This window comes from Lates calcarifer, linkage group LG21 (genome assembly GCF_001640805.2).
Source record: "Lates calcarifer isolate ASB-BC8 linkage group LG21, TLL_Latcal_v3, whole genome shotgun sequence".
Taxonomy (NCBI): domain Eukaryota; kingdom Metazoa; phylum Chordata; class Actinopteri; family Centropomidae; genus Lates; species Lates calcarifer.
The window spans coordinates 21,422,142-21,446,814 of NC_066853.1; the positions used below are offsets into that span (position 1 = coordinate 21,422,142).

Here is a 24,673-nt window from a genome sequence, read left to right on the forward strand (position 1 = left end):
ACCCATCATCAGTCGGACTATATTGAGAGGTTACCCTTCAGCAAGACGGCATCAGTTACATCTGTGTTTGTCAACTATGGAGTTTTGTGATCATGCATATGTGGCAGTCTGAAAGGATCTAATCATGCGGGGATAACAAGCACTTAGATGAAAAATAAAACAATGATCTCTCCTCAGGTTTAGGTGAGTGTTGGTGTTAGGGGACACCCCAGCAGAGGAGGTGTTTATGAATGATTATGATACATCTAGGGTTGCTGTGTCAGTTTGCTGTGACGTCAAACAGCTGGCAGCAGCTGGAGCGACGTGTCTCCTCTTTCCTGTGCTTGCGGCGGTTGCTAGGCAACAGCTGTCCAATCCCCTCTCCCTTTCCCTTGTCCTCCCTCCTCTCTTCGTACAGCTCATGTGTGAAGGTCATTTCTACTTCCCTCCCCTCCTCTCTCTCTCTCTCTCTCTCTCTCTCTCTCTCTCTCTCTCTCTCTCTCTCTCTCTTTCTCTGCCTCTCTCCCTTTTTCTCAGTCTTAGTCCACTCCCCTTTAAGCAGGGGATGGGAAACAAGTTTGGATTTAACAGGAAGTGATGTAATACACAGACCAAAAGAGGAAGAGAAAGCTGCTTTGGAGTTTTGAGATTCAGTCCACAACTTTAGGTGTTAATGTAGTATAGTATAGAGGGCCAAATCTAATAAGCTGAGGTTTGCAGTGTTCTGAATGTGTAATGCAATGTTTAATCAATAAGTGCTGTTCTGTCGCTGCAGGATGACTGGGCGTCCTTAACGGGCCAGATAAATAGATAGACAAATACAGATAACTATATATATATATATATATATATATATATGTTTATGGATTATATTTCTACTTTGATACTATGACAAAGCTTGTGAATGAATGAATGACCTGTGGGAAGAACATTTTTTATCAAAACTCAGATTAATACTGCAGCATATATGAAGAGGAAACAAAGAGCCCAGGTGTAAGAATACTTTTTGGTGAGCCACTTGCAGGTTTCTGCTTTCCATCCGAAAATAGAACCTGAGTTTTCCTATTTACAGAGCTAGAAATCGATGTAACAGTAGTCTGCACGCCTTCGAGAGTTGTGTTGGTTGTAAAGACATGCCTAGTCATTCTGCAATGTCTGTAATGTAACTCTGCAGTGATTTAGACCAAACAGAAGCTGCTGGCTGTTCAGGGTGATTTGCTTCAGTTGCAGTAGATTGTGTTTGTGTATGTCAGTGTGTGGAGGAGTGTGTGAGTGCACAGTGAAAATACTCTCTTCCCCATGCAGTTGATAGGCTTAACCCAGTGGGCTTTTGATTCCTGTCCCCTTCCCTCCTGTTATGCTTAATAATTAATTGCCTTCATTAACTCATTAAGAATGATCTCATCCTCTGCCGCCTTGATCCCACTTCCACTGTCTTCCTTTGCGTTGTATCACAAACGAAGACATAGATAGTGGTGGAAGTGGATGAGCGATTGATTAGCTTGATGTTTTAATGAAAAAGCAAAACTATTATAATGTTATAACATCCTTTACCGTTGTATCTACCTGGTTTGTTTTTTAAATGATAGTTTTGTGTAGTTTTGAGATTGTATCAGTTGCCCCTCCCCTTACATATGATTCTTGGTGGTGTTTGTGCACAGTTAGTATAGCCGAAGAAAACAGGGTTTATGTTGTCTGCTGAGTGCTTGTAGCCCTGTGAGTCAGATGATGGAAAGACAACTTTGCTGATCTTTCATCCTTACAAATAGTGGGACAAAAATATGTTTGGCCTGAGGGTGATGCAGTGTGTTTTCCTAAATCCTTTATCATCTGTACAGAGGGCTTTTTTCTGTCAGACTCAGTTTTTCATTGTCGACTTTCATCAGCTTAAGTTTGATTTTGTCAGCCTCATCTTTACCTTTACATGCTAAAAATTACCATGCATACATGTTATCATGGTAAGAACAGTAATATGGTAATATTGATACACAGTACACTATATTTGCGACTGCCTCACTCACAAAGCCCTGTGTGCATTAAGCTTTGACCTGTAGATTTGTGCTGGCTCTGCAGTATATGAGACAGTGTGTGTGTGTGTTTGTGTGTGTGTGGGTGAATGAGGGAGTGTGTGTAGGCGGGTGTGTAGGTATGTACTGTGAGAACATCAATGGGGCACTTTTACTCAGAGCAAGTGGTAAACTGAGACAGAGATCTGCTGTTATATTTTTATTCCTTTCAATCAATTCCAGTTTTATTTAGATATTCTGGCAACACAGTTCATACAAAATTCGGTAAAGCACACAGAGCTGGACTGAACTGAGGCAGTGATGCTGTGGAAGATGAAAAGAGCTGTATGAGAGTCAAAGGCAGGTTGTGTTTTTCTAATTTAAAACTTAGCTGGACAGTTGTTGTTTTAAGGCTGCATTAGCTCTGTTAAAACTTGTCAATATGCTGAATATTCACTGACAATAGAATTAGATGTTGAATTGAGTCCATAGTGATACAGTAGTGAATTGATTCTCTGATCCACAGTGTATTTCCCATGTTGTATTCTATTTTATTAAGCTAGTTAATATCCACATTTACTGCTGTATTTACTACATGTCTTACAAATTTGTTTCCTCATAAAACAAGCAAACAAAAAATTTAAACAGAACAAACATACAAAAAACTGGCATCCACATGCAGTCATCATCTAGTCTCATGCCTTGTCTAACCTGTAGACTAATGCCCAACACATAACAACAACAAGATGGATGGGACTTTTCAAGGAAAAGAAAATGTCCATTGTACTATCTAATTACCTACTGGAGCTCCCAGTCTCTCTTTTGATTTATCCCTTCATGTGTGTCTATCTGCACCTTCTGATTCTGACCTCAATACGTCCCACAGTGATATTGTACAGTAGCTTCTTCTGCCTGCCCTGCAACCCTGCTATTAAGACTCTTATTCTTCAAAGTGAGCTTTGCTTTGGCTGACCCTTATGCACACTAGACAGGTTTAAAACTAAATCTGTTTGCTTTATTTCTCAGCAAAATAGCAACAAAAATCAGTATTCTGTTTACTCCAGAAAGATTTCAAAGGACTGTCACTGTTTTGTAATCAGAGATCAGTAGTAACCTAAACATGATTTCTGTGAGTGAAGCCTCATGCAGTTTCTTTTAATACATCTGTGCTGACGTTAAGTTCACATCAGACAGGGAAGCGCAGTGAAATGAAATGAAATCCATCAGAGTTTTTTCTCATATGCTTGTCAAATCCTGGAGCACTGTGAGCTTTCTAATGCTCGGTACAAAAAGATATACTCGGGTTTGAGAAAGACAAAACAGGAAAAAAAAAAAGGTTCAGTTCTTCTCTTCCTCCAGTCAAAGTGATGCTTTTACTGCAGCACAGAGGAGGAGAGGAGAGCACTTTCTGGATAGATGGGACCACATCGCTCATCTCCGCCTCTAGCTGGGCACCTTCTGGAAAATATGTCATCTCCAGCTGTGTGTGTGTGTGTTTCTGAGTGTGTACATATAGTAAGTGCATATCTCTTAAACCTGTACTCCATTAGCCAAAGCAGGCTGCTTGTATGTGTGAATGACAGCTCATGATTACATGCTTTTTTGTATCTCTGCATGGCACTACCGGCACGAGTAGTGAACCAGACAGATAATAAACTCAAAAAATACCAGTAGGACAGATACACAAATATTACAGAATCTGGTCACAAATCTTAATTTTTCATGCCCAAAAAATCCACTGTTGTGATGTACATGTTGACATACGTTTCTCTTGCATTATCCATAGCATTGCTGTAAGAGGTGGAAATCATGCTACCATCCTCCTGATTTATTTTAGGGAAAACAGGAGGATGATTTTCAGTGGGTGATGATCTTTGGCTGTGTCCCAATTCCATTCTATATACAAACTGATCATAATATATTGTTTAAACAATTACTATGCTAAATAAATGTAGATACTCTCTGTCAAATGTCAATCAAACAGTGAGTTTGGAACGTTACTGCCAATTAAATTACATCAATTTATTTTTAAATGGTTTCCTAAGATTTAATACTTCTTTATTGTTGCTGTTTTCCAAGATCACTCCGGAGCTGTCTCACTACTATCCACAATTTATCATTTTCCCACCTCCAAGAAGCTGCTGCATTCTAAATTTCATTTTGGGACAGTGTGCATCAACAGCATCATGGTATGGATTTCAGCTATTTCTCCCGCTGTAGCTTCCCTCATTATGTGCACCCAAGGATTTCCCTTAGGAAAGAGTGATGTAGAGAATATATTTTAAATGGAAAAATGTCACCAGTTCAACAATTATTTGTCTAAAAAGTGAGAGCTATAACATGAAGAGTGCAGAGCAGTTGTTTGGTTGGACGAGCAGATTTTTCACATGCAAAGTCAATATTGACACAATAGCTCCAGTGGCCTGAGCATGACAGACACACTGTCCAGCAGAGTGTCAGCAGTGATACTCAGGAGCAGATGTCTACTGTGCTACACAGACCAGACAGCAGAGAGAGGATGGTCCATCTGTTACTGTTAGCATCAGTGTCCTGTCAGGAGTCCTCACCCTCTGTCCTTCCGGACCTCTTCATCCTGTGCTTCTTCATTTTGTCTAATCCTTTGTCTTTATTTTGCTCTGGTTCTTAGATGCTCTTTGCATTTGAATCATCTTCCATCACAGCAAGTTACTTTCAATATTATTGTCTTTTTTTTTTTTTTCTTACTGCATACTGTAGAGGCAGACGCAAGGCTAGATTCAAACTGAGGATGTTGCACTTATGTTATATGTGCCATTACTCTCCAGCTATTGAGATGCCCAGGAATACTTTGTAACAGCAGACAGCAGAGATTTCCATAACACATAAATAATAATTTGCCATGTAGGTATTAAATGAAAGTTTTTATATTTTCCATATCTGTTTCCATATGTAGCGTTAATAGCTGTTTACATATCAAGAGCTTCAGCCACTGTTGTATTTAACAGACAAGAGGTTAGCATATGCCCTCTGAGCAGCACACTACAGTGACTCACTATTGCTTACGGGACAGGACGGGGTTTGCTGGGTACCATGCTAACTTCAGTGAAAGAAGAGTGATAGAAATAGAAAGAAAACAAGAGCTAACATTGGCATTGCTTTCCACCACTGGAGACAGTTTTTGGTGAATAAAGGAATGAAGTTTGATGCTGAACTCATAAATTTCTTCTAGACTGGTGAGTTAACGGCTGTTAACTTATTATGTCCTGATAGCATAAACTTACATATAGCACCTTTAAACAAGTGGTCTCATTGCACAAACTGCACAAACCTTTACCATTTTAAATGGGTACGCTTAAGATTAAGTATTACACCTCCGCAAAGTTTGGTGACTTACAAGAGAAAGATTAGAAGAGTGGTCAAGACATATACCCTGACTTTTAGACTGTGGTATGGGTCAAGCTCCAAAAGCACTTGATCCTTTAATATACCTTTAATTACTGCCACTCGATGGCATCTTGTAATAGACCCTACCTGCCTGATAAAAGACTGTGTCTTTTAAACACAGGCTTTCTGTTAAAAACTTCTGTGTCCAAGCTCAAGCCAAGATAACCCTGATGACAGTAGAAGACATTATACAACAGTTTTTACTGGCAGACTAAACTGACCTTTATGTGTAAAGTCAGTTGAGAGCCACTTGAGCTTTACAAAGAAAATGTTGTTGTTATGTGTTGGACATGGATTTTCCTTTTTTCTGTGGAATCTCTGCAGATACTGTTTGTATGAGCGATGGAATATCTGGTCCTCTTTGAACTGCAGACTTGAGTATGTGTGAGTGTGGAGTAGCAGCCCTGAGCCTGTGGGTGATGCTGCTCTAGCCCACGCAGCCCACCCACTCACCGCAGAGGACAGCATACATCAGCAGCTGGAGAAACATCACACCAGAATGAAAGCTGACATAACACACTAACACAGGGAAATTACAGGACAGTGAGTGGTGTAGTGCGGCCTGCTGTGCAGCTTGTAATTCATCTGTTTTCTGTGTGGGTGTTAACGTATGTACACACATTTACACCTGGACGTATCCATTATAACCTCTGTCATCTCCAGTTGGCTTTATTGGAACATAAATGAACTGGAGTTCATCAAAAAGATATTTATTGTAGTATTGTATTGTAGATATTTATTGTAGTTTTTAACTTCACTTGAAAATTTTACAGAGCTTGGGACAATTATGCAACAGATATTTTGCCATACATTTATTTGCCAAGTATTGTGAAATACATCAAATGCAATATTTTCAAAATAATAAATGATTATAGCATGTATATAATATACCTTATACTGTTCCACTTGTGAAATCTGATGAGAAACATATATTATTATGTTATATTGACATGTTTTTGACAGTAATTAGAAATTTAAAAAGAAGTTGTCGTGTATTGCAAAATGCAGGTGAATTGTATTGTAATGTAATGTATTTTTGTAAATTTAGATATATTTTGTAATAAATAACTTAACATTCACATTTATGTAGTTACATACACCATCACTTAAAAAAATTCCTTTTAGGGATTTTTTTTTTTTTCTTATTACCATGACTAACAAGCATGCTTTTAAAATACTCTCATTCACACCTTGGAGCTACGGAGGGACAAACAGAGATTTCCTGAACCATGCTCACACAGCAGGTGCGGGGGGGTTGTACTGGAAATGTTTTTATGGCATCAGTGACATCCAGTTTCCAGTCATCGGGCAGCTCTCTGTTTCTGTAGATTTTATCATAACCTGAGTGAGTCAGACTGGATGTTGTCCTCTGTGGATGATGAGTCACTGCTCAAAGTTACTTTACCGTTTTGGTGAGATGTCTTGGCAGAGTCTGAAATTCCCACCCACCGAGCACCAAATGCTGGAAAATTTAGTCTTTTGCAGAAAATGGGTCAGAATAACAAGTTGCCAGTCAGGCAGTCCAGTAACTTATTTGTTCTCGAAGCTTCAAAATCTCTGTTACACGGTATAATGAATTCCAAACTACATGGCATGGGTTAGCCAGGAAGTTTTTATGATCATAATTTGAAAATGTTTACTTGGTAAATTTCCCTAAAAAATGTGAATTTCCTGTAACTTTCATATTCATGCAAATTTGGACACACATTCATGCATGTAGCATTAACTATAATAACTGACTTTTCATCAGTTCAGTTTCAGTTCATGACCAAATATCTGTAAAACTAATGACATTCCCATCAATTCTAGTTTGCCACTGTGCCTTTCTACAGCCTCTGGTATGGTTAGTGTCTTAGTCTTTTGTATTGAGTTAAAATGGAAGTAATTATTCAGTTAATTTACATTCTTTAATATTACTTCTATAGTTTTTATGACTATACTTTAAAAACATCAAGGTGCTGCCCAAAAATCCTCATTTGTATAAGATGCATGGCTGCAACAATAAAAGCATTTATTTTAACAAATATCAATAAATACTGGTTAAAAATTTAAATAATAATGGTTGTATATGTATGTTTAAATATACAACCATTAGCAGCCGTAATGCACCATTCATTTATTGTCTTTCCAGGTTTAAACTTATTTTAACCAACGCTGGTTTTGGCAGTTTGACACAGAGGTAAATAAGCCACCATTTTTCTGTCTTCTTTTGTTTTTTGTTTCTATCAGATCTTTTTTCTTTGTTTCGTCCTCTTTTCTGTAGTTCCCTCTCTGTAACACACACATACAAACACACGGGCCGCACAATACGAATTACAATTGGATGGGGGAAGGATTTTACTGTGGGGGAGGCTAAATGGAAAAAAAAAAAACAGAAAGGGAGCAGGTGTACATAAGGAATGGCTGTGTGTGTGTGTGTGTGTGTGTGTGTGTGTGTGTGTGTGTGTGTCTGTGTCTGTGTGTGTGTGTGTCTAAAAGGGGGTTCAGAATAGAATGAGGTACAAAAGAGGGGCAGAAATATGAAAACGCACAGAGAGAGAGAAAGAGAGAGAGGAAGGGGGAGGGGAGTGTGAGGTAATTTATGAGGCATTTTAATACAGCGAGGTTTAATCTCTTCACACAAACAGGCGTGCACACACACACACACACACCCCTCTCAACCCAGTTCCACAGTGTCTGCACATAATTATCCCGACACAGGATCTAGTGAATATTTGTGGATGTGATGAAACAGGGAAAGGGTTTATACCGCCTTTAAATTATGTGTTGATTATGCTTAGATATTACATTTCAATAGAGCAGCAAGTAAGAATTATTTTCATGATCGATCAATCTACTGATTATGTTCTCAATTAACTGATTATTATCTGGTCTATAAGATCTTGATGTGACCTTTTCACGTGTCTTGTTTTGTGTGAACAGCAGTCCAAACCCAAAATATTCAGTTTACTATTATAAAAGATTAAGAGAACCAGAGCATATAAGCAATTGAGATGCTGAGATCAATGATATTTTACCATTTTTGCTTCAAAAACTCCTTGCCTAATTCATTTTCTGCCAATTGACTTGTCTAATAGTTAATACTGACCAGAACTGTTGCCTCACAGCAAGAAGGTACAGGGTGGAAACTTTCTGGGGTTTGCTGGGGCTGTTTCTGTGTGGAGTTTGCGTGTTCTCCCTGTGTCTGCATGGGTTCACTCCAGGTACGCTGTGACAATGAATGGTTGTTTGTCTCTATATGTCAGCCCTCGCCTCTCACCCAGTGTCAGCTGGGATTGGCTCTAGCCCCCCTATGATCAAAGGATTGGTGGTATAACTAACTGATTAGTTTACAGACACTATACAACTGCTTTTTTTTTCCCTTACATGTAAACATATCACATGTTATAGCAATGTGGCTAGAGCTTCTCAAATGTGAAGTACTGTTAGTACTGTTGCATCCTCTGTGAAATTGTATATTTAAAAAGTATATTTATTCTTTTAGGTTTTGACCATAAATGCTTCAAGAAATGCAGGATATTTTAATGAATACAGATAAAAAAACACAAATGAGAAATTTGATTCTCCTGACCTGAATCTCATGAGCCTCTTTCAATCAGAGCAGATGATCTGATTCAATCTTCAAGTATCTTTTGGCATAAATTTGCATGGTGACGAGGAAAAAGTGATTTAATGTGAAACTGATATACGCTTTTTGAGTTCATGATAATACTTCCCAGGTGCTGTGTAGAGACATAGGTTTACTGATGAAGGTGTTAATTATTCTCCTTAATTACCTTATTATCATAACAGGTTGTGTTTAATGTAACATGGTGATTGTGGTGCAGCATTTGGTAGTTTAAGTATGTTTTGTTTTCAGCATTTACCTGTATGTGTTATGTTTTCACATGCTGACTCTGCTCTACATGTTCAACTGTTGAGTACTTATAACACCTTTGTTAATGTCCTCTTATTAAAAACTGAAAAGTCTCACCTCTGTCTCACCTCCTCCTCTGTGTCCCTCCCTCCTCCCGTCCATCCAGGAGGGCCAGCACCTGATCCAGGAGAAGCCAGAGCTCAGCCCTGTGGTCCGGAAGAAGCTGGAGGAGATCAGGGAGTGCTGGCAGGACCTCGAGAGCACCACCCAGGCCAAAGCCCGCCAGCTCTTCGAGGCCAACAAGGCAGACCTGCTGGTGCAGAGCTACGAAAGCCTAGACCAGAGACTGGGCCAGCTGGAGGGTCAACTGGCCTACGTGGACCAGGGACAGGACCTCACCACCGTCAACAAGCAGCTAAAAAAACTACAGGTATGTAAGATTTCAAAACATTAAATAAAACCCTCCGATTGAAATTCAGTGTCTCTAATGTCAGGAAATTGATTTTAGCGCATTTTTCAGCAAACTGAGGATCAGCCTTTCTTACACTTTCAGTTTAGAAGTTTACATACATTTATTTTCAGGGAGGATTTTGCGTGTCAGTTAAATGGCACTGCTGCTCTGTTTCTCATCTGGGTTGTTTTCTTTGTCATCGTCTTGTCATCAGTCTGACAAGTAGCCAAAGAGATATGAGGTGCTGTTCCTCTATGTTTATGTAACCCTAACCATTTCATAGCAAATAACTCATATGGTTTAACATCATACCTTGACCTACATTGTTAATATGATTCTGTTGCTCTGCTTCTTCTTTCACATGTTGAACTGTTTCAGAATGACTCACTGTTCATGTTATTATCACCACACAGTGACGGCATCATCTCATTAACATTTAAACAAAATCATCATGTTGGAAAATGACTAACAACAACATTTCTCACTGTGTGCCTGCAGTACTTTCAGTTGAGCTTTTCATCTCATTTCAGCAAAGTCAGGTTCTTTTATTTTCACAGCAGCATTAATTTTTAATTTGTGTTGATGGCTTTTGGAAACACTATAAGCCTTCATGCCAACCTGGTTAGCTTTCATTAGAGTTTCATTCCAAGATCATTTTACAGACACTGATGATTGGAAGTTATTTATTAGTGTAATGTATTTATAAATACAGCTGCCAGATTTTTTTTTGTTTGCCAATTAAATCAACAGATGTTGATGCACTTAAATAAGTTAATTGCTTTGTGACTGATTGGATATATTTTCCTCTCTGTTTGTCCTGTGTTTAGTTATATCACTGTAGGAGATACTAATTGAGCATTAGTTCAGTTTTTGTTACACACTATCAATGAATCATCTAAAAATGTCTGTTTTATTTAAATTATTGAGCATGTGTTATTCAGTTCAGATTGACTGTGGGCAGTGAGATTACATCTCTGTAGTGGTGCAACTACAGTGTTTTAATCTGATTTTTTATTATGTCAACAGATTGTAAGTGAATGAGCACTGCAGTGTATGTGTGTCAGTGGATGTGACTACTTAGCGCCATTCTCAAGTTAATAGTGCTGTAACTGCAGTCCATTTACCATTAACCAAAACTTAATCAACAAAAAATAGACTCTAGTTGATGCCAACTATTACTAACTATTCTCCATGCATTTTTTAAATCTACTCTTTATGTACAGTATTTCAGTATATCTCTTCACATACAGATATCATTATTGACTGCAGATGTTCATGCTAATTTCCCCCTTTGAATTGAAGTCTCTTCAGTAATGTTGTAGGACAGGTGTGATTTTGTCAAATGGCAATGGCTCCATTTTCAGTTTCCAGTTGTTGGGGTTTTTTTTTTTTTTTTTTGCTTTTATTTATGACATCATTTCTGGCCATTTGAGCCTTTCCAACATATGGAGAATCAACTGTCCTTATCATCAGAGCAAATAATGTGTAATTCTTTGAAATTTGTTATGCAAGCACCGTCGTTACAAACATCCAAACAGCACGATTAAATTCTGTCATCTCTGATGCTAATGGTGGAGTGAAGGTGAGGGTTGATTACAACAATAGACCTTACTCTGAAGACAGAGGAGAAATTGCTGCCAATTAACTCTCCATTACACAAATACAGGATAGTGACTTTTCTTGTTTATACTCTTAACCTGACCCATAACTTAATATTCCATAAATAAATATCCATTAGGTTTAATTTCATGTTAGTAATCACACCCTCTTCGCTTGCCGTCCAACAGCGAGCAAACAGCAGACAGGTGTGACCTGGGCTGACACACAGATTCATCCTTTCATTACCTCATCATTTCACCAGACATCTCTCGCTCTCCTCTCCCACAGCATGCCGCTTACAGCTTCCTTTAACAGGCCGCCATTAGCACTGCTTTCCCACATCATCTTAACTCCAAACCAAACTCCACTACCCAGCATCCATCCTGACAAGGGGTACAGTAACCTTCACTACACTTCATGTCTGTCAACTATTCTTTTGCTGCTTTGGATTATTTTCAGTCTCATCTTTGCTTTCATGTCCATCTTTTATTAAACAATGAAATTTCACTGAACTGAACACAGGAACTTTTTAAATGTATATTAGAGTAGTCAAAAATCTTTATTGATACAAACACTGCAGTTATTATTTCTGCTGTGATCTTTCTTCCGTTTTTACTTCATGGATTTAATTGCAGGTATTACAAGCGACCAGTTCTGAATTAATTATTGTGATCATGTCATCCTGTCTTTTTAGACCACCAACAAATGATGACACCAGTTTTTGCAGTGTTTTTTCTTCATAACTGTTTGACTCTACACTACATAAAAAGACGTAAATGTTTTATACTTTTATTTTGTGTTTAATAATATTGTTATGGTAAGTTTAAAATCTGATTATTTTGGTTTAGAAATATGTATCTTACATCTAATGCAATGCATAAAAAAACAACTATTCATGTGATTCAAATTAGTCAAATGAACAATAAACTGCTCATTTTTGCATTTCTGTCGCACTCTTTACGTCCCACTCATCCCATCTTTATCTTCTCTCCCATGACTACATATTTATTATTCACCTCTCTTCCTCTCATCTCCTCCATCTCCCTCTCCTAATCAACACATCCTCTTTCCCTCCGTCTGTTTTGATAACTTCTACTCTACGCCCTCTCTCTCCTCCACCATCCTCCTCCTCCTCTTCTCCCTCCCCCGCCTTCATTCAGACCATGGAGACCCAGATGGAGGAGTGGTATAAGGAGGTGGGGCAGCTCCAGGTGCAGGCAGCTTCCATCCCACAGCAGACGCAGATCAAGGAGACGGTCGCAGGGCGCCAGGCGGCCGTGGAGGCCAGGATGGTGCGTCTGATCGAGCCGCTGAAGGAGAGACGACGCATCCTGCTGGCATCTAAGGAAGTCCACCAAGTCGGACGAGACCTGGAGGACGAGATTGTACGCACACCCAGACACACTCATACGCAGTGTAATAAAAATAGGAAGCCTTCGGAGAGCATTAAACTGACTGAACAGATACATTTGAAAAACCTTAAATGCTTTGGTCCAAACCAACAGTTCAACCCTGATGTAGTGACAGACACTGTTAAGATACATCCATATTCTTAAGAAAAATCTGATATTTCTACAGCTTAATTAAATCCCACCTTTAAGTTCAACAGATCATTTTATGAACATTATTAATGAAATTCAGCAGGATATTTCTCTGTTTTATTTTCAGTACTTTCTAAAAATACATGTTAACCTCACAGTGATATAAACTGTGGGGCTAACTGTTAACAATAAAGATCCATTTTGAATTGAATGCAAGGTGTACACGTGGGACATGACATTTTTATGTACAATTGTTCAATATAAGATATGCAGGCATATTTTTATACAATGTTAAATTTAAAGAACATGCAGTGCAGATATGCTCTCTCACAAACTCACTGATTACAACGTTCACTACCATGCATTATGTTGTTGCGGTTGTAGTTGTGGGTCCAGGAGCGCCTCCCGATGGCCATGTCTCAGGAGCACGGCTCCACCTTGCAGGCGGTCCAGCAACTCATGAAGAAGAATCAGGTGAGAAAATCAGAGAAGCAAGTGATTGCAACCACAGTCTTTAACAGTTACACATGCAAAGTCTGGCTGGTCCTGTTGATACACTTAAATTTCAGCTCACCATGGTTAAGTCACAAAAGGGCTAATATGTGACAGGTGATGTGCAGCCTGAAATACTAATTTATCCCCATTTACACCTTCCCTCTGCTTCTCCTCCAGACACTTCAGAGGGAGCTGCAGGGCCATAGAAGCAGGATCGAGGACGTCCTGGAGAGGGCAGGGATCATCGCCTCCATACGCAGCCCCGAGGCCGACTGCGTCAGGGCTGGTCATGACCAGCTGGCCCAGCTGTGGTCTCTGCTCTGGGCAGAGACCGAGAGGAGGCAACTGGTCCTGGACGCCATGTACCAGGCTCAGCAGTACTACTTTGACACTGCTGAAGTGGAGGCCTGGCTGAGTGAGCAGGAGCTACACATGATGAATGAGGAGAAGGGAAAGGTGAGTGCAAAATTGTCTGAAATATACGGTGTATTTACAATAAAATACAACTAATAAACTGCTCATTATCTGTTTCAAAATCAATGCATGGAGTCTGTTATCATCAGGAAATCATTTCCTCATAACGTTTGAGTCATTAGAAGGACTACTTTGAAAGCACAAGTCATGGTGAAAGGTTTACTCTTACATAGAGGCAAGATTAATGCAGTTTGTGTATTTGTGTACACTATTTTTAAAAAGAAACTCCTCCTTGTGTATGTTGTTTCCTCCTCCCACCAGGACGAGCCGAGCACACTGCAGCTGCTGAAGAAACACTTGGTCCTGGAACAGACCATCGAGGACTATGCTGAGACCATCGGCCTGCTGTCACAGCAGTGTCGACAGCTGCTGGAGATGGGGCACCCAGACTGGTGAGCATGTAAACACACACAAACACACACACACACATACAAACCCACATGATCTAACAGAGCTTTTATTTCACCACAAAATAAATTACAGGAATGCTCATATTTTCTGCATTATAACCAGAAAGCCAAAGTTAGCCATAAAAAGCTACTTTTCTATCAAATTGAAAATCTAAAATAGATATCTTATTACTGGCATTTTTTCAGTTCATCTTACTTATTATGTTTGATCTGTCGAAAGCAACAAGAGAAGGCATTTATTGTTACAAATGAAACAGCAAAATGAAAGATGAGCAAGAGGAATGCCAGGAATTGAAATTCAAAGCTTAAGAATTGTCATTTAAATTGCATTTAAATTACATTTCTGCACGTAGCATTAATCAGGGGTTGTTTGGTGTTTTATTAACCATGACAATGACAGCAATTTCTTTATAAAATGTGTATGTGCTTCTCTGTACTGCAAATATAGCTGACATTATATTCTTGCCTTTTTCTTGTAAAAAAAAAAAAAATGAATACAAATAGTACTCACATAAAAAACTCCTGCAGCCATTAATCCATCCACTTCATTAATCCACTGGGACTATCTGTGGTGGTTTCAGGTAAAACACCAGTGCCCACATCTTTTGTACTTCTGATGCCTGCATACCTGAAGGTAAATGCTGCAGTCATCCCTGTTTTTCTTGTACTTGACCTGGCACACTTTCTCCTCTCTCTCTTTGACAGCGAGCACATCAGCAAGCGCCAGTCGCAGATCGACCGTCTGTACGTGTCTCTGAAGGACCTGGTGGAGGAGAGGAAGAGCCGCCTAGAGCAGCAGTACTGGCTCTACCAGCTCAACAGAGAGGTGGACGAGCTGGAGCAGTGGATCGCTCAGAAGGAGGTGGTTGCCAGCTCGCCCGAACTGGGTCAAGACTTTGAGCATGTCACAGTAAGTGTGTCGACAGATGGTGTCTGTGGATGAATAATGGATTCAACATTTCTTATAAGTCACATTTTATTTCAACACTGGTCTCATTTGATTTATTATATTAAAGTTACAACTGTGAATTATTAATGAGCAGCAGCTAATAAATCTGCTCTGAGAATAAGTGACTTATGTGTTCATTTACTAACAATGTAACACAAGAAATTTCTATATCTTTTGTTCTGTTCTGTTCTGTTCTTCTTCTTCTTCTTATATTCCCTTTCCTTCCTTACCTCCACCCCTGCCACACCCCCAGGTCCTGCAGGAGAAGTTCACAGAGTTTGCATCAGAGACAGGCAGTGTGGGGCAAGAACGCGTGACGGCCGTCAACCAGATGGTGGACGAGCTCATCGACTACGGCCACTCAGAGGCCGCCACCATCGCTGAATGGAAGGACGGGGTGAACGAGGCCTGGGCCGACCTGTTGGAGCTCATGGAGACCCGGGCGCAGATGCTTGCCGCCTCACACCAGCTGCACAAGTTCTTCTCTGACTGTAGAGAGGTAAGGCACCTGAGGAGCAAAGCTGACGCGGAGTGATACAGTAAAATGGGAGAAGACACAAGAACAACAACTCGATATAGTACCAGTTTTTAGAGGGAATAATTTGATTTCACCTGATTTTACTCATACATCCTATTTGCACATAAAGTTTTTATGTTTTTATGTTTATAACATTAGAGCCCTACACTGACAACAGATGTGTATGCTGGAGTTCATTTTTATGGTTTTGAAAAGATTTTATGAACCTTACCTTCCTAAACAAACAGTAGAACAGTAGAAAAAATAAGTCAGTTCGGCTTCATGTGTGCATGAACGATAGTTGTCTATACCTGTATACCTGCTTTATGTTCTTCATTTTTCTTTCAGATTTTGACTCAGATTGAGGACAAACATCGAAGACTGCCAGAAGTTCGGGCTCGGCAGGGCAGCACTGCCAACACCAGCACCCTGCAGAGACTCCTGCACAGCTTTGAGCAGGACATACAGCTGCTGGTCACGCAGGTACAACAACATGCACATGAGAAGACAGCATGTTAAATTACCTGCTTCAATATTCAGTGGCTTAAGGGCTCATGCAGGGAAGAAATAATGTTCCCCCAGTGATGATTACTCTGTAAATGGTCTGTTTATGTAGCATACGTGGTCTGTGTAACATGCCATACCGCACATGAATCAGTGAAATAACAATGATGGTTACTATTATTATTTTCATGTCTCTTCATACTCTCCAAAAGCCCCAGTTTACATGGATTGAATTGTCTAATATTGTACTCAGTTTTGTTGTATTTTGTTCTACTTTACAGTCAGTTTAGCGTTAGAGGTATGGTTGCAACTTTGACGTGATTCATTTGTTATCATTACTTACATTTTTTTGTAAAGAAAAGTTGAATTGGAAATAGGTTATTTGTGAGTCTGAGTCCGAATCATCATGGAAAAACTACCTTCTTACTCTGCATTTAATTTTGCTTTGTCTAGTCTCTGTCATGCACCTGGGGAACAGAAACAGTGGTACATTTTACTGAAGAACGATGCAAAATCACAGCTGCTCTGTGCCAACTCCGGTGACAGAGCCCGTATCATTTGGCCTTGACTGAACACAGCTGTCAGAGCAGCTGTGTTTTCTGCGTCATTTGGAAAACAAACTCTTTCTCTTTCCATTTTTTAATATCTGATTCGTCCTTGTTCAGCTTAGCTTCCCCTTAAAATCTGTTCTCCCCACTCTTCCAGGTGCGTCAGCTACAGGAGAGCGCGGCCCAGCTGAGGACGGTGTACGCCGGCGAGAAAGCTGAAGCCATCGCATGTTGTGAGCATGAAGTGATGCAGGGCTGGAAAGAGCTGCTGACATCCTGTGAAGAGTGTCGAGTGCAAATCACCACAGAGACAGACAAGCTGAGGTTCTTCGGCATGGTCCGAGATCAGATCATGTGGATGGATTCGATCATCTGTCAGATAGGGACAGGAGAGAAGCCCAGGTATTTTCACCACAGGGGCAGGGAACACAGAGTCAGTGTCAGCTTCAGGGTTAAATCAATGTGGTGGGAGTGTGTACAGCTTTCATAGGATAATACACACACACAAAGACTGGAGTTCTACTTTCACCATAATGTGTGCTTTTGTGGGTGTTGGCTCTCAGTTTGCATCTGACTCAGGGATAAAATTAGGTTGAAAATGACTGTTATCATTAGATAGTATACAGTACAATTACCAGTCTAACAGTAAATATCCAGTTATTAATATTATGTTATATTTCAGGCTTTAAGTGGTTTCCGATTTCTGATGGGAGATAAGAAATCATCACTAAACATAGCACCTAAATTTTTATGTAGTATAATATATATATTATAAAGTATAAAAGCCTGTTTTCAAATATTAACTGGCATTTTTTAATCCAAGATTTGATTAAATGTGTACAGAACATCTGCATTTCTATTAACATTCTCTGTGTATATCGTAGGTTGTATTTGGATGATGAAGTAGTTTATGTAAAAACATACCATTCTCTTGTGGGCTGTCTCAGTATGGCACAGTTTGGTGTTTGTGTTTTGGTGAGCTAAGCGTGTGCCATGTGGTTCCTACAGGGACGTGTCCTCGGTAGAGGTGCTTATGAATTATCACCAGAGTCTTAAGAGCGAAGTGGAAGCTCGCAGCCGGAGCATAATGGAGTGTATTGAAATGGGAAAGACCCTCCTGGCTGCTAGAAATCCTGCAGCTGAAGAGGTGAGATGAGAAAATATGATGAAGATTACAAACTTCAGTTAAACGGACGATTTACAAGGGAAACTTGTTTTCTGCAGCAGCAATCAGTTCAAAAGAAACCAACTGAGTACTTATTAATCCTTATGGGAAATCACAAAACAAACTCACAAAACAGAGACAACATAAAACACGAAGAGAATAGAATAATAAAAGCAAGTTAGTAAAATCTGAAGTAGTGACTGAACCCAAACTAAAAAGATAGATAGATAGATAGATAGATAGATAGATAGATAGATAGATAGATAGATAGATAGATAGATAGATAGATAGATACAAGTAGTGCCTAGAAATGTTCTGTTCATGGTTAGTACAAGATATTTTAGCACTAACTTTGAGTCTGACTCCTGTGATATTGTGATTTTGATTCTCAGATCAAGGAGAAGCTGGACAAGGTGGTTGCTAAGCAACGTGAGCTGTCTGAGAAGTGGGACAAGCACTGGGAAGTCCTACAGCAATGTGAGCACACACACACACACACACAAACCTTTAAGTTTTCATCAACATACACAGATGTACAAACACACATTTGAAGTATAAATACACAGACAATGTTCAAGGGGAGAATGAAAACTGAGACTAGATTGCTACTTTTGTTTCTCCTCCAGTGTTGGAGGTTCACCAGTTTGCCCAGGACGCGGTGGTGGCAGAGGCGTGGCTGACAGCTCAGGAGCCGTTCATTAACAGCAGCGAGCTGGGCGGGAGTGTAGACGAGGTGGAGCAGCTTATTCGTCGACATGAAGCCTTCCGCAAAGCCGCCGCTACCTGGGAAGAACGGTTCAGCTCACTGCGACGACTCACTACGGTAATACCATCACCGTCATCATTATCATCTTTGTGTAAATACATGCACAGTCTGGCCAGGGTAAGAGAGTTTTCTGCTGAACAAGCTAGGTCGTAAGAGCGGAGGATTTTTCTAGCTGGTTATTTTCTTTCCACAGGTAGAAAAGTTGAAAGCAGAGCAAAGTAAACTACCCCCAACTCCTCTGCTGGGTCGTAAAGTCTTCCTGGACCCCCAAGATGCCGCACCCAGTCCAGCCACCCTCCCCCGCCTGCCAATCTCCCCCGTTATGAGACAAACCATCTATGAACAGAACGAAGCCAGCTCTCCTCCTTCACCCTCGCCTGCCACCCCTACACCCTCTCCTTCTTCTGTGGTTCGTCGCCTGGGGTCGACAGTCGCCAACTACACCCCTGTGATGAATGGCTCCAGCTACCGCCACACCCTGGAGGCACGGCACGGCGGGGTGGTGGGTGTGGCCGCAGGATTAGGCCAGCCTGCACTGTCCTCGATTGCGTCTATTGCCACGGCGGCCATGCTAGTCTCAGCCAACCAGGTACGAGAGGGCGCCAGCACGGCGAGAGACCAGGCGACGAAGGTGATGAGTCACCTCCAGCCAGTGCAGGCAGCGAGGGAACTAGAGGCGAAATCATCCCCGTATCTAAGGCAACCCAAAATCAAACACATGGATGACGCAGTGACGCCCCTGCTCGTAGCCAGCCGGCTGGAGAAGGTGAGGGAGAGGGGGAGGGAGAGAGAGATCATGATGGGAGAGATAGGGACAGAGAGAGCAGAGGTAGCGGTGATGGCCGAGGTGGTGCTCCAGGAGCCGAGTCGGGAGCGTCTACACAGTGAACCCACCAGAGGGCCTCGGGGGTCCAGGACCGACCCATTGGGCCACGCCGAGCCCCAGGTCCAGACACACACCTACCACAGGGACCACAGGATAGAACGGCAGCTGTCCAGCGAGCAGCTGATCCAAGCTCGCAGGGACGAGCTGCCTCAGGAGGTGTGGAGGGAACAGGCTGAGAGACGAGAGAGACGGACACTGGAAAGACAAACGTCCAGCGAGCAGGAGGGTCACGGGGGCCACGAGGGCCGGCGGAGAGAGAGGGACCGACACCGGCTGGAGAGACAAGAATCCAGTGAGCATGACACCGGGAAGGAGCACTCAGACAGGCGCTCAGGAGGAGGGTGAGACTTCTAGCTTGTGTGGCTTTTGTTTTGTAGCATATGTAGTGACGCACAACGCAGAGAATAATAACAGAATATTTTTGTCCTCAGTTCTGTGTTCTGCGTTACTGTCTAATTTGCATTTTTTTTCACAGAGAGAAGAGATCCACCCTGGCAGAAATTGTAGAGCAGCTGCAAGAAAGAGAAGCAGCACAGGTCTGGGATTTTATTTGTCTGCATTTCATTCAAATGGTGTTTTTTTTTTTTTTTTTTTTAACAGTGATTTTCTATTGACTCTATCACCCCTCTCTCTCCTCAGGCCCGTGGTGAGGTGCCCCGCCTCCCTAACGGGTTACCAGAGAAGTCTTCCCGTCCCGACCGGCCTCGAGCTCGGGACAGACCCAAACCACGGCGCCGACCGCGACCCAAAGAGCCAGGCGAGACGACACGACGGTCCAGGTCTGCTCCTGCTCAGAGCAGCCCGGCAGTCCCCCAGCCGCCAACACACACCGCACACCATGAGGGCTTCCTTTTCCGCAAGCTGGACATCGAGAGTCTGAAGAAAAGCACCAACAGGTGGGTGTTCAGGGTCATGATGATAATCACAACATGTGGAGAAGATGATAGAGTCATAGAGGAGGAGGATGGACACTGGTGTCATGAGTATCAGACTTGTACATGGTCAAACAGTACTTGAAATGCTTACAGTTTATTTTGGTACTTAGGGAAAGTTATTTCTGACCTGTACCAGACTTCCAGGTGGGCAGGGGTTATCACAAAAGAGAAAATCAAATGCTTTTAAGTCATTTATACTGCACATAAAAACACACCAACGTCTTTTACATTCCACCATGTTGCTGCTAAACTTTACATTTCAGTCGAGTAAAACTTAACTACCAAAAAAAGTACTTTCAAATACTGTTGTTCACATGTTTGCTGAAGCACATGTCGTTGTACCTGCTGTCTGTTTCTCATGACATCACAGAACCCTCCATGTCCGGATTAAGAAATGATGACAGGAGCATGACTTTAGCATGCGAAGCTAACAAGCTAACACACTCTGCTGACACATGTTGAACAGATGCATGACTGACTCCGGCTCAGATCATGACACACAGTGCCTCATTGGTTGCCTCAGCGCGTCAGTCGACATGACATAGACGATAATCAGCGTAGCTTTGGATTTGCTCAGTAGACACTAAGGTTAAAGTTTACATGTTTAGATTCAAGAGATCCAAAGACAATTGAATATTTTATTATATTATTTTATTCTACAGAAGAACTAAGAGGCATTTTGTCAGTTTCAGTCTGCTCCTAAAGAATCTGAACGTTGTCAGATTTATAGCATCTTGAACTGTTTCCTGTAACGTGAACAGAAAATACAAGAAATATACAAGTCACATAATTAAGATTGGTATGTGGTGATTAATCCATTGCAGTCCATCATGATTATCTTTCACACTGCCTTTTCACTCTTGTAGTTGTGTAGTTTTGTCCACATTAAAGCAGTTAACTACTAAAGAAGCATTAGCAAGGAAAAATCTAAATATTATAGTATCCCATTGATGATGGCACAGGGAGACAATCCCCTGTTATTCTCATATCAGGCTGCAGCTTCTGAATATCTAATGTATGTTGTCTCTGATCATCAGTATTTGAAGACAACAGATACATGAATTCAAATGGCAGCTCACAGAAATCTCACAGCATGTGAAAACCTCGTGCATGATGCTTACGATGCCTCCTGATCTAACACAGAATAGAACACAGCAGAAGTGGTTGGCTGGCGAGCGCTGTGGGAGTGAGGGTTGATGAACACTGCCTTGTGACCAGTTGCTTAGCCTGTGCGCTCGCACACACACACACACACACACACACACACACACACACACACACACATGCACACACACTACCTGGCCTCCACAGATGACTGCCCTGCTTCCTCCAGAGAGACACAGACAGCAAAGTCTCTCTCTGCACTGCCCCCTTGTGGCGCGGCTGACCACGCACAGCTAAAAGCTCATCCCCTCCCAGCTAAGGATGAGTCCCACGCACGCGTCCACTCAAGGCGATGGATGAATGTCTCGTATGTACATGCCCTGTTATGTACATGGCAAGGTAAAGCATAATCCTGACTGGCTTAAATCCGCACAAGTGTGAATCTCCAAACAGCTCCTCGTTTGACTTATTATGTGCTCTCTTTTTGATTTGAGTTTGAGTGGAGGAGAAGATCCTCAGACCTTTTCCTCCAGTCAATACTGAGGAAGAGAGGTTAGTCTGTGAGGAAAGATTGAGATTCAACCTGTCTCCGTTACATAGCTACGTGACGAGACACTGAGTATGTTTATGTGCACATTAATATCCTGGTATTATTCAGGATAACCTGGTGTTCCATATAAACTGTGTTTTTATACCATGTGTTTATATTTTAGAATTAATATTACTAATTACTATTACTATAATATATCATTATCAATATCTGCATCAGCCTGTAGTTAGGAAGGTCCAGAAAAGGTTGTGTAGTGAGAAAAATGTTAAACTTTTATTTCCAAGGTCACAATGAATGTTTAACCTGAAAAAAATAAACACTTTAATCTTTGTTCAAATGATATGGTTCTTAAAACCTGTGTATGATTAGAACAGCCCCAGTGGGGAGAAAAAAAAAACACCATATCAAATAACTACAGCATCTTATTATCGTAGTTTTCCTAGAAATTTTTTCCCCTGATAACATGATAGATCACATGCTCCGTTGGTCTAAGTTGTGTTTCCATTGTTAGCTCACAGAGGTATTTGAAATCAGGATATTAAGCTGCACACATCTTGTTCTGAATAATACCTATATTTGGGAGTAAGCTATTGACTGGAATGCTGTGTGCATGTAAACACGCTCACAGAGGGAAAAGATGCATGACCAGGCTGTAAGTTGTGCTTTGGCAAAAATGCCATTTAATCAAACTCCTCTCTCTCTCTCTCCTTCCCTCGTCTCCTCCTCGGTGCTGCTGGCTGCTCCTCTCGTCTCCTCCAAGGTAAGTCATATATGAGCCCCACACACACACAGACACACAAGCTGTATGTAGCCTCCCTCCCCACCCGTCCATCCCCCCTCCTCCTCCTCCTCCGTCCGTCTGTTTGTGCGTTCGTCTGTGTTTGTTCAGCAGTGTGTTTCCTCCTCCCTTCTTGGCGCCGGTCCATCACGCCTACATACCTGTCTGCTCTGGTCAGGTGAGTGAGGTGTTAGCTTAGCGAGAGCGACTCTGCAGCTCTGCCTGACTCCTGGCATCTCCCCCCACCCACCCCAACCACCACCTCCCCACCCTTCCCCGTACTTCTCCCCTTCACCTCTCCCTCCTCCTCCTCCACTCTCCCTCCCCTCGCCCCTTCCGGCCCTCCCACACCACAGCAGGTCATGGGTCAACCTGTACTGCGTGCTGAATAAAGGAGAGATGGGTTTCTACAAGGACGCCAAGAACACCACCACGCCCTACAACAACGAGCCGCTGCTCAGCCTCTCCCACTGCCACTGCGACGTCACTAACGGCTACAAGAAGAAGAAGAACGTCTTCACGCTCAAGTGAGCAGCTGTTTTCATACGTTTTTGTACTTTTGAAACAGGCACAAATTTGATTTTTGTGCCAGGCTATTAAACCTCCAACTCTTTTGGAGTGAATTTTGTTTTTGGTTTCTTCCTAGCAAAGGCACAGTGATGGGAACTAAGTATTAACGTGGGCTCTTCGGAGAACGTGTTTTTGTTTTTACCTACAATTTTTACATTTTACATTATACATATTACAAGTAATCTATTACTGTTGGCTATGTTTCAACAGACTAGGCTAGCAAGTAGCTTGCACTTGTCTTATGCCCAGAGAATAATTATTATGATTATATTAATTACAGTATGTCGAGAAAAGATGCAGAGGATTCAGATTGTACAGACTTTGTTCTAAACACTTGATCACTGATTACCATAATTTAACCACTACAGATAAATATGTTGTTTGTTCAGTTATTTGTGCAGTTGTGACAGTCGATGTATTAAAAGGGGAGGCTGTCTTGTCTTAACTGAGCAGCTGCTTAGAACATCACAAAGTAGAGTCAACCATTCCTAAGGTAAAGTTAATTAGAATTATAAAGAGTCCTGTGGTGTGGTAGTTTTGTTTGCTCGCTGGTGCACTAGCTACTAATGTAGTCAGCAATCAGTTAATGGTGTTCAGTCAAAGGAAGATGTTTTAAAGTTAGTTTGTATACTTTGATACACCATTGTCACAAGTAGCCTCTAGTTCTCAGTTTGAAATTCATCACAAATCCCATCCAAAAAAAAAAACAGAGTTTAAAGGGGCATTCCACTGATTTTACATATCAAGTTAAGTTTACCACTTCTCATCAGTAGAATAATGAATTATGATGTTACCACATTTATCTCAGCCTGGGCTTGATGAGTTACAAACATAAACTATGGAGTTTGAAAGACATAGGTTTTCCCCAGGCAGAGACACTCTAATGAATGGTGTTATTGAGTTGCATCATGGGAAATTTAGGATCAAGAATTTTGGAGCTTGACACAAGTCAGGATATCTGTCGTTTGATTTTGACAGATTTTTCAAATGTGCGTCTTGTGAGTCTTCCAGCTGTAACTGCTATTTGAGCCAGATCTTTGCTAAAAAAAAACAAAAAAAAAACAAAACATTTCTTCATCGATTCTTCTCCTCCTCTTGCAGAACGAAGGACGGCAGCGAGTTTTTGTTTCATGCTAAAGATGAGGTGAGACCTGTTTGGTGTTTCTG

At 41.3% G+C, this 24,673-nt stretch overlaps 1 protein-coding gene and 1 long non-coding RNA gene across 4 annotated transcripts in view; one reads left to right on the forward strand and one right to left on the reverse strand.

The window, feature by feature from the left end:
- Positions 1-24,673, forward strand: part of LOC108876139 (spectrin beta chain, non-erythrocytic 4) — a 79,184-nt gene that overhangs the window by 48,115 nt on the left and 6,396 nt on the right. For both annotated transcript variants that reach the window (XM_018665475.2, XM_051065725.1), the window contains 17 exons: positions 9,431-9,694; positions 12,475-12,699; positions 13,240-13,329; positions 13,528-13,806; positions 14,086-14,216; positions 14,940-15,144; positions 15,437-15,682; positions 16,049-16,183; positions 16,910-17,154; positions 17,761-17,899; positions 18,310-18,394; positions 18,544-18,740; positions 18,877-19,910; positions 20,045-20,105; positions 20,209-20,465; positions 23,296-23,463; positions 24,608-24,650. In XM_018665475.2, the coding sequence (XP_018520991.1) occupies positions 9,431-9,694; positions 12,475-12,699; positions 13,240-13,329; positions 13,528-13,806; positions 14,086-14,216; positions 14,940-15,144; positions 15,437-15,682; positions 16,049-16,183; positions 16,910-17,154; positions 17,761-17,899; positions 18,310-18,394; positions 18,544-18,740; positions 18,877-19,910; positions 20,045-20,105; positions 20,209-20,465; positions 23,296-23,463; positions 24,608-24,650 (3,804 nt within the window). The remainder of the gene's footprint in view (positions 1-9,430; positions 9,695-12,474; positions 12,700-13,239; positions 13,330-13,527; positions 13,807-14,085; positions 14,217-14,939; positions 15,145-15,436; positions 15,683-16,048; positions 16,184-16,909; positions 17,155-17,760; positions 17,900-18,309; positions 18,395-18,543; positions 18,741-18,876; positions 19,911-20,044; positions 20,106-20,208; positions 20,466-23,295; positions 23,464-24,607; positions 24,651-24,673) is intronic.
- Positions 12,595-13,531, reverse strand: LOC127139077 (uncharacterized). 2 transcript variants are annotated; one of them, XR_007808960.1, is made up of 3 exons: positions 13,430-13,531; positions 13,214-13,311; positions 12,595-12,684 (listed from the first exon to the last, which is right to left on the reverse strand). It is a non-coding gene; the product is annotated as an uncharacterized LOC127139077 (long non-coding RNA). The 2 variants fall into 2 exon arrangements; XR_007808959.1 differs by lacking the exon at positions 12,595-12,684 and having other exon boundaries at positions 12,958-13,311.